General features: G+C 30.0%; 1 protein-coding gene across 2 annotated transcripts; it reads left to right on the top strand.

The window, feature by feature from the left end:
• Nucleotides 1-1902: 1902 nt before the first annotated feature.
• LOC108558402 (corticotropin-releasing factor-binding protein) lies at nucleotides 1903-11387 on the top strand (the record flags this gene model as incomplete). 2 transcript variants are annotated; one of them, XM_017915320.1, is given in 7 exon segments in its annotated part: nucleotides 1903-1969; nucleotides 2176-2336; nucleotides 2416-2626; nucleotides 4706-4884; nucleotides 7988-8096; nucleotides 11103-11263; nucleotides 11320-11387. In XM_017915320.1, coding segments are annotated over 6 exon segments (888 nt in total), but the record flags the coding sequence as incomplete, so codon positions are not given.
• Between the last annotated feature and the right edge of the window lie 4415 nt (nucleotides 11388-15802).

The raw sequence follows: 15802 nt of genomic DNA, 5'->3' as shown, positions 1-15802 counted from the left end.
GGAATTTTTTCTACTATTACTATTATCAAATTCAATTATCATTTAAATATTTAACAGTTCATATACTTATGTCTTTGACAACATTAGAAAGTTAAGCAATGTGCGGTATCATCTATCGAATAGTTGATGATTCTTTTAATATAAGAGTTAAGCAACGTGTGGTGCGGGTGTTAATTCAAATTGGTGATAATTTTCATGGGGTGAAAGAAAGGAGTTGTAGTTTTTCTTCTACTATTATCAAATTCAATTATCATTTAAATACTTAACACTTCATATGCTTATGTCTTTGACAACATTAGAAACTTCAGCAATGTGCTGTATCATCTATCGAATAGTTGATGATTCTTATAATATAAGAGTTAAGCAACATGTGGTGCGGGTGTTAATTCAAATTGGTGATATTTTTCAGGGGGTGGAAGAAAGGAGTGGAGTTTTTCTTTTACTATTATCAAATTCAATTATCATTTAAATACTTAACACTTCATATACTTATATCTTTGATAACATTAGAAAGTTAAGCAACGTGCTGTATCATCTATCGAATAGTTGATGATTCTTTTAATATAAGAGTTAAGCAACATGCGGTGCGAGGGTTAATTCAAATTGGTGATATTTTTCATGGGGTGAAAGAAAGGAGTTGTAGTTTTTCTTCTACTATTATCAAATTCAATTATCATTTAAATACATAACACTTCATATACTTATGTCTTTGATAACATTAGAAAGTTAAGCAACATGCGGTGCGAAGGTTAATTCAAATTGGTGATATTTTTCATGGGGTGGAAGAAAGGAGTGTAGTTTTTCTTCTTTAATTATCATTTAAATATTTAACACATCATGTATGGTTTCTATCAATTCTATAATGAATGAAGAATTTTGCAATATTTTTCTCTCCAAAGCGCTTTACACTTGTTAACATAACAAATTTCAATCCATAAATGAATGAGCTAAGAACATGTTTTCAGTGAAAATCCTACTTATTTCATTTAATTTCACGCGTTTAAATTAATTCAAATCTCAACACTTCTCTCTTTTTCCCCAAAAAAGTTCCATCTTTTTTTACATAACAACACGCCACTTACAACGCGTTAATCTTTCGCAAATAGCCCGATTAATATGTAAATTAATTTCGTTTAATCTCGGCGCGATTTTGCGGGAATTTCTCGTTAACTCTCCACATTCCCTTCTCATTTTTTTTTTCGCATTCCACCCTTTTCTCGCTTTTCGCTCCTTCCCATTTACCATCATCATAAATGTTATCAGATGCAATTAGCAAGCACCCTTTTTCCCAACGTGTAATCCACTTTCAAATGGAAAGCATACAATTCAACACAGATTATAATTCAAAAGTTGCATTCATTTTTTTTAAACGTTTGATGACAGATTTAATCATAATTTAAAAAAAAAGACTGATTTTGTATAGTCCGGATAATCTGTTTGAAACCGGACTAATCACATACAAAAATAAAACGTATAATTTTCTTATTAAATTTTTTTTATCATGACATTTTCATATAATCCGGACTGATCGAAGCTGTACTAAGTGAGGTATTGCTGTAGTCTTGAATACAATTGTGAAATAGAAGTAGTTTTCGTTTAAATGTTTGATGATTTGAAAGAATTAAGCGATTGAAATCGGAATGCAAATGGTAAATTGAAATAGAGTTTTCCATCTGAATAAACAGTTTTCTTTGTTCCGTAATGCTTCCCCGATTCACCTTGGCTCGACTGCAGTATTCACATGAAAAATTGCAAGGCGAAAAGGCCAAGGTGATGTTTCGTGGCCGAAGGGACAGGAATAACAATAACGCTTTCCACTCGATTAAATCGGGCGCTATTTCCGTGTCGCGCAGTATCAAGGATAATACGCGAGGATTGTTTAAAAGGAACGTATGTTTTCAGGACTCGCTGAAGAGCTACCAGGGCCACTACAAGCGCAACGCCGACCACCAGATCCACTTGATCACAGGTACAATACATCAAAAGCGTTTCAACAAAGCTTTGTTACAAAAGCCCCCACAGATTCTTATGTTGCGTGAAAACACGTCGACGAAATCCCTTTCAAATTACCCAATTATCCAGGAATTTTCATTAAATTGAAGCTCCGCTGTTTGAAAATCCATTTTGCTTTGCACAAATATTGAAAAAAATGATTTGATTTGTGTTTCTGCTTAGATTGCATCTACATGGCTTCAGACGAGGGAAGGTATTACCACAAAGCGAATCAGGTGGATGGAACTGCGTGCGGGATTTACCTCTTCGCAGATCCGGATCAGAAGATTGAGGTTCATTTTAATAATCTCGATGTGTCTTGTGATAACGGCGGTTTGGTTTCGGTGAGTTGCGTAATTATTAGACACATTTCAGAATTAGTTTTACTTTGACTTGTTTTTCACCAATTTTTTTGCTTTGTAGTTTGTGGATGGATGGGAATTGAACGGGCAGTTCTTCCCCAGTCCCGAGGATCATCCTAGACCTATGGAGTCCAGGTATCGCGAGTTCTGCAATGAACGCAAAGTTAAGCAAGTCTTCGTGAGTTCGCAGAACGTCGCTCTTATCCAATACCGGATGCCTGCACGAGGCAGCAGTTTCAGCTTCACCGTCAGATTCATCAAAAACCCAACACGTAAGTTTTCAACTAATTTCACAAATATTAACATTATACTGAAAAATTAAGTGTTTTATACCATACATTTTTTACACGTTTTCGCTTATACACGGTTAAAAATGGATTAAAACAAAATAAATCATGAAAATAATCTGTCCCTCGTTTTACACGGTACTTATTTAAACAAAAATGTCGCTATTACACGATAACAATTTAGATTTACATGTTTCTATCAGGAACCTTTCTACCGTGTAAATCGGGGAATAGGTGTATAGTTAATAGTTTGCAACTAATTTTACAAATATCAACATTATACTGAAAAATTAGGTTTTTATGCGGTATATTTTTTTACACGGTTTCGCTTATATACTGTTAAAAATGGATTAAAACAAAATAAATTTTGAAAATAATCTATCCCTCGTTTTACACGATACTTATTTAAACAAAAATGTCGCTTTTACACGATTACAATTTAGATTTACACGTTTCTATCAGGAACCTATTTACCGTGTAAATCGGGGAATAGGTGTATAGTTAATAGGTTGCAACTAATTTCACAAATATCAACATTATACTGAAAAATTAAGTTTTTATACGGTATATTTTTTTACACGTTTTCGCTTATATACTGTTAAAAATGGATTAAAACAAAATAAATGTTTAAAATAATCTATCCCTCGTTTTACACGGTATTTCTTTAAACAAAAATTTCGCTTTTACACGGTTACAATTTCGATTTACACGTTTCTATCAGGAACCTATCTACCGTGTAAATCGGGGAATAGGTGTATAGTTAATAGTTTGCAACTAATTTCACAAATATCAACATTATACTGAAAAATTAAGTGTTTTATACCATACATTTTTTACACGTTATCGCTTATACACGGTTAAAAATGGATTAAAACAAAATAAATCATGAAAATAATCTATCCCTCGTTTTACACGGTACTTATTTAAACAAAAATTTCGTTTTTACACGGTTACAATTTCGATTTACACGTTTCTATCAGGAACCTATTTACCGTGTAAATCGGGGAATAGGTGTATAGTTAATAGTTTGCAACTAATTTCACAAATATCAACATTATACTGAAAAATTAAGTTTTTATACCATACATTTTTTACACGTTTTCGCTTATATATTGTTAAAAATGGATTAAAACAATATAAATGTTGAAAATAATCTATCCCTCGTTTTCTTCACGGTTCTTCTTTAAACACAAATTTCAGGAACCTATATAACGTGTAAATCGGGGGATAGGTGTATAGTTAATAAATATTTGAAATGTATATAAATTTAACTATTTAATTGAATTATTGATTATATAACAGAAATTGTAAAGTTAATTAATATATAATTCAGTCTACAAATACAGTTGCGAAATTGTGCTGAAACTGTAAAGCACAACGGTAACTTAAGCTCTTTGATGCTGTTTAACTTTTCTCATCCATCCGTACTTTCCGCTCGTCAGAGGCCGCTTTCGCTAATCCTCCCATTCATTTCATATTTGCGCAAATCTTCCAAGCCATGTACTTAATCTCCGTTCATACATATCACTCAAATACAGTTGTCCTCGTTCGTCTCTTCTATCTTTCATGCCACTTGTCGCATCAACGACGATTGGAATGTCGCAGAATTACTAAAATCCTTATTGTTTCCTGCTCATATTTAGGATTAAAATCATATAAAATTATATGTTTTTTTTTATACTACATAAAACTAATACAAATTTATTTTTTAAATTTCTAATAAATATTAAAAATATGATTTATTTAACAATATATACCATTTTTTTAATAGAAAATGTTTGATTGAACAAAAATATGAAGCAAAATTTTAAATTCAAGATGTTTTTATGCAATAATTATTTCAGTGTAAATATTTAGTATTCATTTACTTAGTGTAAATAAAGTAGTTGTCTCATAATAATAACAACGTAGAGTGGACAGTGGAGGATTTGTAAACAGAGTAAATTGGATGAAACTGTTTATTTATCCAGGTGCGATTCGTTTGCAATTATTTTTCTCATTTTCTTGCATCAATGTTTACTACATTTTTTTCTGTATCTTTGTGTTGTTGTTGTTATTGTGCAGCTTGCAACGTGCTCCTGCAGAACACCGAGGACATCGTGACGTTGAGAAACTACGGAAGAAGGAGCAACTGCAGCATCAGCGCCCTTTTTCCTGCAGCCATCCGAGTCGTGTCCTTGGACGTCGGCGTCGTTTCCACAGGTGAACGTGCCATCGAGATCGAGACGGGCACGCTTCATAAGGTGGGAGAACAGGTGACACACGTGCACACACTCATCTACTCCAATTTGCGAACTTCCACGAAAACCTTCATCATTAAATCATGCATCTCCCGATTTCCAACACCTAATAGGATACTCGAAGTTTTCCTCCTTTCGTTTATTATACATTTCGTCCTCGAAACACGAGCAAGGACTTATTTTTTTTCAGTTCATTAATTTTCTCTTTAGTTCGAGCAAATGCCTTTTACACAAAACGAATTCAATCTTCTGGTTTCAATTGTTACGCTCGAAGTACGCTTTTATTCCGATTTCAACTTTTTGAACAAAACACGTGAAACAAGGAAACAAACTTATTTCTTATTTAGTTCAAGCATCTCCACTGCTTCTTTACGTACACATTTGTGACATAACAAGAAAAAGACAGTAATTTATAGAAAATGAAATAATTTAAATATAAAATTACATAAAATTGTAGTTAATAAATTTAATTCTACATCAATCATTAAAATTATTTAAAACAGTAACGTTAATAAAAAAAAGTAATTATATTTATAGTAAAAGTAAGATTTATTTATCCCATAACTACTACGGACAAATAAATAAAACACAAGTACCGCCTCTGGGTCAAAATGACCTGTTTATAAAATATTAAAAACAATTAATTATTTAACAAATTGAATATGAGCTAAAACTGATTTTGCTATTCAATTTTTTTTATCAATTAGAAGAAATTGGTCTTTTGCATATGTTACAAAACGTTGCTGATTTCTTGTAGCTCTTTCTTTTGGATCTATGAATTCTAAGATTTATCAGTTTTTTTTATTTTCATTCACAGTATTATGTGATTTCACTTTAAAATACAAATATTATTGATATTTCAAGAACGTATTTGAAATTCCGAAGTTCCTGCTGAAAAGTGCACTAGAATATACTAGAATAGCTAGAAGATCAATTAAATTACAATTGAATGAAAACAAATATCAAGTGGGTCACTTTGACCCATCTGTGGTACTTACGTTAAAGCACGTTAAATACATTAATTTACATTCTGCAAATCTCAAGTCTAAATAATATTATGAGAACAAAAAAATGAACTTAGTAAGTTTACTATTTTATTAAATAGGTTGGATAAGTTTCAAGAAAGTCACTGTTCCTATGACAATCACAATACTTTAATGAGTTTCATTATTAAAATTGTTTCACTTATTTTTTTTGTTGCTGTTTTAAAATTGTTTGTATAATAACTAATGGATTGTTAATCCGTGAGCTTGTTTTAGTTTTGCCCAGAGTTGTGCACGTAATATTGGCAAACTTTTAATGCTCTCAACTGTGTGTACTTTCGGTGCAGGCAGAGGATATTTATTATTAGCTGTTTGCGTTTGTGAAACCGTTAACAGTTTCTGTATTTTTCAAACGTTCAAGAAAACTTTATTCATTACTGTAGCAAATGTATATAGTTTATTGACTTTCTTTTTCAATTAAGATAAAAATATAATATGCACGTATAAATATTGTAGTGTACTTCAGAAAATCATATATAAAATAGACAATAATTTAATTATTCTTTCTAATTACACAAATATAAAAAAAGAGACAAAAAGTTAGAATTATTATTTTCTAATATTGAAGTTAATTACAGAAAATTATACATAATTAATTACAAATATTTTATTTAAATAGTTAAAATATATAAAAATAAAAATTCTGTAACAAAAACCTCTCTTTTTACTTAGAAATGATTAATTTATAAAATATATATATAAAAAAGACTGAAAGTTGTTAGTTTTTTAAATTATTGAATTTAATTGCAGAAATTTATACATAATTANNNNATTGCAGAAATTTATACATAACTAATTACAAACATTTTGTGAAATAGTTAAAATATATAAAAAAAATCTCTAATGAAAATCTGCTCTTTTATCTAGAAATAATTAATTTAATTAAATATTATAAAGAAGATGATGACAAAATAAAATAAGAACGAAATAGTAATAAATTGGAAATATGACTTGGATGAATGCGATTGGTTTTTGTGGAGAAACGATTTTATTTTTCAATTGGTAAGAATTTATTGTTACGTTACGTATTGTAACAAAGAAAGTTCTTAATTAACGTTGTCGTAATTATAAGTTTCGCAGCCCTGCGGCTTCGAACGCAGTCGAATGTTAGATGCAAAGTTTTCTTTAGAAACATACGTGGCAAAGCAAAGTTTTATTTGTAAGTCTCTTATTATTTGAAAGAAACAAATAAATATTAATTAAAAGATATAGAAATTAGATAAATATTACATATAAAAATTAATTATTAATTATTTATCTAAATTAATAATGAACATTATTTCATAAAATAAGAATTCATAAAATCATATAAATTTTTTTATTAATTTGTTAATGCATGGAGAAATTGTTGCATAATATTTCGTAGACTGAGATTTTATTTTATATAATCTCATTATTTTCTTTAAGAAATATGAACATAGAGACAAGAGTTTTGCAAATTGAGACTTTATATTAATTAGCGCATTTACTTTGATGCTAACATTTATTTCAATGAAAAACTCGTTAAATCTTACAGATTTTTCAAGATAACACATGAAAATTATATAATAAACATATAAATCTACTTTATCTGTTAGAGTAGTTGAAATTGCTATTCGTAAATGGTGGATAATTACAAGATTTATCATATAATTTGCTAATTAATCCAAATAGAAATTTATTTCTAAAACACAAAATAATGAACTTTTATGGACCATTCAAACTGAATCAAATAAAGCATAACGAACATGTTTATTGACCAACAAAGCCACTTTACCGTTAACCGCAGTCATCCTGCTACATTAAATTAATTATACCATTTCACAGCCAAGTCTCATTTTCTCTCATCCTCATCTGGAATTCGCGCCGTTCCCTATCGTTGTTTATTTTTTACGTAATTCCATTTAACGCGATTAAAACCGCACACGAAACGTAATTACGTCCGGTCCGCTCTAATGAAATTCACTGCACTGTCCGAACCATTATTTCCATGCCCACGTAATCCCTCCAACAGCCTTACATAAAATATATGTAAAAATATATAATAAAATAACTTAATTTTTACGTGTTTTCAACAATTTTAGTGCCAGAAGCGAGGACTCGAGGATTACGTGCAAATCGGCGGATCCGCCGGGCTCGACAACGCTGGTCTCCTATTGGCAGACTCAGTCTGCGGAATTGACTCGAAACCAGGTTCGTCTATCAATTTACGTGGCGAAATTCACGATGAAGAGTTTAACATTTTGTTAAAGTAAATACAATTTTGTTAGGAAACTAACTAAATCTTGCAATTATTCGCATAGTGCAGTTCCGGACTATTTGAAACCGGATTAAAGAATTAAATACATACAATAATGCACAAATACTTGAGTTTATAGAATTAAAAGAAAATGATCATTTATGTATTAAAAGTATTTCGTGTACTAATTTTTAGATCAGATTATAGTGAAACCGGACTGATCGAATCCGCACTATGTGATATATTGCTTTTTTTTATTTATTAACATCTTTACATTTGATGATATGTAGAAAATAAGGGTTGAAAAAAATGGATTACTTCCGGAACGATTAAGCCACCTTTCGTGCACGTCGAATCGTGTCGTGCCGTGCGAATTGAGGAACAAAAATAAAGAAAAAACAAGTGAAACGAATGAAGAAAAAATTAAATCAGGGTACAAATTATTCGTATTAACATAGCAATCTTTCATAAACGGAACGATCGGATATTTATTCGTGTTTTCCTGCGTCGGAAATGGTAGCGCACAAATCAAAACCCCTCGTTTTTTGTTCCTCGGAGAAGAGGTTCGGAATTGCGGTAAATCAAACAAGAAAAAAACTATAGCAGATATTTTCAATTCGTGCGAAAATTCGCCGGTTAATTCCCGGGGTTTTCGAGCAGATTTATGGCTTTTAATTACAAACCGCAAGCGGTGGAAAAAAAATATATAGGAGAGTATCGAAACGGATACTTCCTGGCGATCCGGTGCGGTTGAATTATCCATCCACGTTCTTCCATTATAACGATTATTCCCAGTTTTAAGTTTACCGAGGAAATTTGTTTGCGTATGCAATGGAAATGGGGGAAAAAGCTCGATAACGAATGAGGACGACCGACCGTTTCCTTTAATATCAACACGTTTCAAGTGTTATTAACGCAGAGGACTTTAATATTTGAACAGAATCATTTTTTTAGGTATAGTCAAAACGAAATATATGATACTAGTATAAAGTTTGTTCTAAATTATTTTTTTATCAATTTATTTAAAATTTTACAAAAAAACTATATAAACTAAGTTTTCCATGCAATAAAGTTAAGAAATTGGTTGAATTTTTCAAATTTTAGTATTTATTTATTAATTGTACTTAATTATGGAAATTTTTATGAAAAATTTCCTAAATTATTTTATATATAATTATTCAAGAAATACTCAATGTCAAAACATGGAAATATTTAATTATTTTTATGATTTTTTAATTGAAAATTTCGCATTGTTGATGATCATTTTTATAGAACGTATATTGTGTGTGATCAAGGTTAATGTTATCATAATTGTAGGCGCATAATGTAATAGTAATCATGAGCGGACTTAATGGATAAGGTATGACAAGAGGAAGTTAATCGGGTTACTGCTAATCAGCTTTAGAAGGGTTAACCTTTAGGTGGTGATAAACGTGAGGTGGCATGCTTTCAAAGGACTTTGATTACAGTAATGGACGCAGCAAATTGCATAATTTTTAATGCACTTTTTTATTCTAGAAAACGAGAAAATAAACATTATTATAGGAGAAGTTTAACAAGAGTTAACTTTAACACTTATAATTTGATGAATTTGGAAAATCGATTATTTTGTATATAAAATTAAAGAAATATTTAATACATTTATAAGATATACCGTGTCAACTAGTTAAAACCAAAAGTATTGTATAAAATTGGAAGAGAAAAACAATGAAGAAATACAAATATGAAATTATTATCTAACTAATTTAATTTTTTTAAATCAGACAATTGAAATTCATGTACAGTAGAGAATCAAATTATCATTCTTTTGAAGAATTCAAAACTTTTACATAATTTGGAAGTAAAAATTAAAGATTTTCAAAGCTGAATTTCCATATAATTAGTTTAAATTTGTTACAACAAATATTTTTTTTCTAATTTATGATAATGATATAATAAACTGTTTATCAATATAAAAAATTCAAAATTTTTCTATGATTTTCACGAATTTCCAGACTTAATAATTTTTATATCATTTTAAAGTGAAATTTTAGAAAATTTGTTACAATATTTTTATTCTAAATTATGTAAGTTACATAGTAAAATTTTCATCCAAAGTTTGGTACAATTTGTAAGTAAAAATTGAGTAAATACAGAAATTGAATATAAACTTAAAGAATCCAATTAAATAAAATTATATATATTTAATAATAAAACTTTTTCAATTTATGATTTTTTATTAAATGTAATATTTTACTGATTTTATAAGTTTTATTTTTTATTAATTTTCAATTTGTTTGAAACTTTGGAAAAATTTATATAATTACTAAGTTTTTTATACAAAAATATGAAGAAGTTAGTTGATTTTTTCAAATTTTGGTCCTAAATTATCGTAATAAGCTTAATTTTATTTTCTAGTTACAATTCAAGTAATTTAGTATTTTTTGAAAATTTGTGATTTTCTTTGTTTTTTTTACCTTCCAGCAAATTTTTCCATTATCATAAAAATTGTAGCTGGAAGATAATGAAACACACAAGAAAGTAAAAAAATGGATTTTCAAACACTTAAAGAATACAAAAAAATAGTACTCAAAATAATTATATAATTACACAAAAAGCTCTAAAAAAGCTCCAAAAATTGGATTGAATCTATTTATATTTTTTTTTTGAAGATATTTGGGAAAGGTAAATTTTTATATGAATACATTTGGATGATTGCTAGATTTCGACTTTCCTATTACTATACCTTACCTCAATGAGTTAATAATAACTTAGTATATCCATATTGTATTGTTAGTAATGATTATATATGTTGGTAGTAATGTAGCACTAATAGAATTGTAATCATAATGAAAGCAAATGCACCTTGTTATTAATGAAGATTGGTTGAGGCATTGTTGCATTTGTCGGCTCCATTAATCGTCACTTCATTTCATTGGTTAATCAATTAACCAATGGTCGATCACTAATTGAATCCGCAGGCGATCGCAGCGAGCTGATTGGATGCGGCACCAGCACGGTCAGACTCGTCTCCAGCGGCGGCTTCGATAATTCCGTAACCGTAATCATGAGGGAACTCAACGAAGAAGACATCGCAGGATTCCTGAGCGTGATCTGCCCAATCGATGGCCTCCTCGAATAGGTAAACCATCAAATTGAATCCTAATCAGGCGTTAATCTACCAACATTTTCTTGCAGATCCATCGACAATCCACTCACGTCAATTTGCGCAGAATAACCAATCTATTTCGATGATCAGTATTAAAGAGAAAATAAAACCATGGATTAAAGAAAACATATAAAAAATATACATTAATCTTCTTAGTCGAGTTGAATAAATATTAAAACTACTTTAAATAATCATGTGTATGTTTGTATGTACAACATCAATACTTATATAAGTGTGTACAAAATGAATAATAAAGGAATAAGAGAATGAAGCAAAAATAATATTATCTACATCCTTGACTTGATGGGGGAAAGGGTGGTTTGAGCGAAAAGAGATACATATTTTTTCCTTCCCTTATTTTTTGTTGTTGTTGTTGATGGGTTAGCTGATGGTGGCTTCCTGCGCAATTTTCCATTTCCCTCCGCTATCTTTCGCTTCGCAGGGTTTATAATCAAGGCAATAATTAATAGCCTCCGTCACGCCATCCGATAATTTTCAACAATACCGCATGTTGTTCGAACGTAACCTTAAAAGCGCGTTGATAGATGGCGGTAGTTGTTAAGGATACAGCAGGATGCTGCAGGATTCAGCAGCTGCGCCACCTGTTACGATCAGCGAACTAAGCTATTCAAAATAACGATTTGCAACCACAACACAGATTTACAACTAATTGCTGCACATTGTTACAAACTTAATCGATGAGTTAATGCTTAATTCAATTGCATACATAATAAAGTCCTTAATTAGTTGTATTACTTTTATTGATCAAAATTGTTGTTAATATCTTTAATCACTTTGATTGTCATTACAAAACAATCCATCTATGATTAATTAATTTAATTACTTAGAACTTATTAAATATTCACTCATGTTTCAAATCTTGTTTCATAAAACAATCAAATATAATTATAGATTGAATAATTATTGTTATAATGATAAAAAAATAATTAGAAATATTTCCAACTATTGATTTTAAATAGTGTTTATATCTTTATATTTTACACTAATTTTCACAATTTAAAGCATAAATACCTAAATTTCTTTTTTTATAAAAAACTTTTTTCTTTATTTAAATCAAAAACAATTTAAATTATTTTATAACTTCTTTCATAATTTAATTTTTTAAATAATTCAATCAAAATCGATAATGCTACAAGTTTCCTAAAATCTTTACAGCATGACCTAAATTATTTATTAAAGAAAAAAACTTTGCGGTTGAATCATTGATATATGGAAAACTTTTATATATAAAATATTATTTATTAATTTAAATTAATCTTTAAAAGTAAGAAATTGATATTACGTGAATGAAAATTATTTAATTACTTAGAAATATATAAAACTAATTTTTCATATAATTCTATTGTAAATTTTACAACTTCTTATATAATTTAATGTTTAAATAACATATTTAGATCGATTTTACTTTAATTTTAGTACTCCAAACTTTATTGAGTTAGGTTACCCAAATTATTGATTGGAGAAAAACTTTTTGGAATTAATGCCAAAATATACAAAAAGTTGAGAAGCTTAGGTAAATGTATGCTAATTTATACTTTATTTCAATAACATTCATTTGTGATTAATAAAATTGAAATGACCTTCCAATTTCGATACATTTTGCCGGTTTTGTACGTTGAGAGTCTGTGAACACATTTTATCAATTTGAAGGATTGTTATTACCCGGGCAGAAAGACCGATGGTCAATAGCCCTTTGTAGCAGATTAATTTCTTATTTTGATTTTATTGTTATAAATTTTGTTTTTTTTTTGGGTATGTACTATGATTTGTTAAATCAATATTATTACTAAAATTGAATTGAAATGTATATAATTTCACAGTTATACAACAATTATTTTCAATTGGCAGACTTTGGTAGATTTTTAACATTAGGTTTAAAAACAATGCGAAAACTTATAAAAAGTTTGTTAACCATACGTTTATGTTATAATAAAGAAATCATTTAACAAACAAAAAACAAAACTTTAACAAATAGCCGAATGGTTAAGTCGTCCTACTCTCGTGCCAGTGGTCACAGGTTCAAATCTTGGTCTTTGTGAGCCCTCTCGGTGCTTGTACCAATAGGGCCATCGTTCATCACAGATGGATAATGAATTGAATGAGGTTCAGCATATGGACCTTCAGCCGTCAGCAGTCAAAGGAAATAGTGGAATCAGAGCATCAATATACCACTGAAGTTAACCTACAAGACGACAGCCATCCAACAAATTGAAAAAATCATCATAATGTCAATCGCGATCTTAAATTTACTCAATGTTCACATTGATGAACAGATTGTGAATAAAATTATACGAAATAAAAAAAATGTAATTAAAACATCAATTAAAAATTTAAGAAATTAGATTTTTAATATGAAAATTTATATGAAATTAGTTAATTTTTATGTAAGATTTTAAATTTCAAATATATTTGTATTAGTGAAAATGTGTCAATATTATAGTTGCAGTTTGATGACCTGCTTGGAATAAAAATAGTTTTTTTTTCAGTAATTAGTCAAATTGAAAAATGTTTATTGATTTGGTAAGGAAATGGAGACAGGCCTTTTTGGAAGTAATAACCTTTCGTGGAAGTGAAACAGTTAAAAAAAAAATGGGGAGGAAAACAATCGTCAAAAGCGCTTTAGAACAGGTGAGTTAATTAGACGTGAGCTCATTTGATTTATGACTTTCAGGAGGTGAGTCGATATTCGGTCGACAATCGTGTTTATTATTAACGTTTCGAATTAATTAATTGCCGTGTAAAATCGTGCGATAAGCCGTGTACCGTGTTTAATTAAGGTAAAGGTGGAAGGACGAAAGTATTGGTTGTAGCGACGAGAAAATGTTCTGGAACTTAACCAAACTAATAAAAGGTGGCACACTACATCTTGCATTCCTTTTCGTACACGAAATTGATTCAATCGACTTGTAATTACTTTTTGTTTCGATTGGATCGATCCAGTTCCGAGTGGATTTCCAATTGTACTCGTTGCAGCCGGTGGCGTAATTACGTTTTACGCAGTCCTTCCAACCTCTCTCTTCGCATGCAAACGAGGACACGAGCAAAAGTAACCCTTTCCTGCCTCCACCACCAATACCACCCCCTAACCGACGGCCAACTAGTCGAGCTCAGTCAGCTAGTCAGCCAGTTAGCTGGCCACGTATAAGTTTCTCTCTCTCCCCTCAGTTTAATCAAAGCGGAGCAACGCAGACAACTTGTTTGCCTCGGACATTACCGTCACAATCCCAAATCAAAGAGACGAACTTGCCAAAACTCGTCCTCCACATACTACGCCAAACATCGGACCGAACTAACCCAAACCCCTTATCAGCTTAATGGAAATTGGCCATTTTGCCGCACTTATTAACTGACCCAAATTTGATTCCAAGTTCACCCTTTCTTTTTTTTCCCATCCTCCTTCTCTTTACTTTCCAACGAAGGCCAGCAATAACATTCACTTCTTGTGGTGTAGTTCATCCACTGAAACTACTTTAATCTACTTAATTACACAATTTTCATCCATCATCTTATAGATCTATTAAATTTAAACTTTTTATATAATGAAAGTATTAAGTAATTGTTAGAATTAAAACTTAATGCAGACATTAAGAAATGTTGTTAATAATTATAATTTTAAGTTTAATTTAGTAAGTAAATAAAAATCGTAAAACTGACGTACTTAAATTTGAATTCGTGTGAGAATTATACTAAAAAGTTTTTTTTATTGCAACCATGAATAAAATCATATCTCAGTTCTCACTACATAAAATAGACATTACAATGGTTTTATAGACACGACGTGAGTCAAAACAGATCAATAAATCATATTTTTCTATAATATTATGAAAAAAAAAGTTATGTACAAATGTATGTAATTTGAAAATAAAAGATATATTTTGTAAACGTTTTATTTATATTATTTTTCTATTAAAATCTACTAGAAATAAAAAAAAAACAATAAGATTTGATGTTTTCAATTGTAATAATCTCTTTTGTTATAAGAATTAAGTTTATTTTTCTATTTTACTTAAGAATTTCAGAAAAAAACCTAAAACAATAAAGAAAATTATGCAAGTTTATGAGGTGATTAATGGAAGTGCATTTAGAATGTTACAATTTCAAAATTTTCAGTTTTTATCTTTTCGTCCACTTTCTCTCTTAGCAGATCCGCACTCCAGAGAAAAGGATGGATTCGCAATAACACTTACTTTGCGTAGAAAAGGAGGAGAGAGTTGGAAAAATATAAGAAAAAAGAGACAGAAATGCTCCATGAGAGGAAGTTTAATATCGCAGCCGGAGGCGCTTGAAGCTCCATCGTATATTTTCGATGAAGGGGGGCGGCATTCCTTTTCCACGCGGATTTGACTTTCAAACGAACGCCACCCCTCTTCTCTCTACCGCCGTATGAAATAATAGCCGAAAGTTTCTAGATTTGAATTATTACCGCCGCCGCCGCAGCCACCACAAGATGAGCACTAGAAAAAGAAAAGACTTTTTTTATTCACTGAAGAA

This window comes from Nicrophorus vespilloides, unplaced genomic scaffold (assembly GCF_001412225.1).
Source record: "Nicrophorus vespilloides isolate i.1.1-1 unplaced genomic scaffold, Nicve_v1.0, whole genome shotgun sequence".
Classification (NCBI taxonomy): domain Eukaryota; kingdom Metazoa; phylum Arthropoda; class Insecta; order Coleoptera; family Silphidae; genus Nicrophorus; species Nicrophorus vespilloides.
The sequence above is the reverse complement of the archived record's forward strand: the minus strand, read 5'-3'. Positions and strand labels throughout refer to the sequence as shown.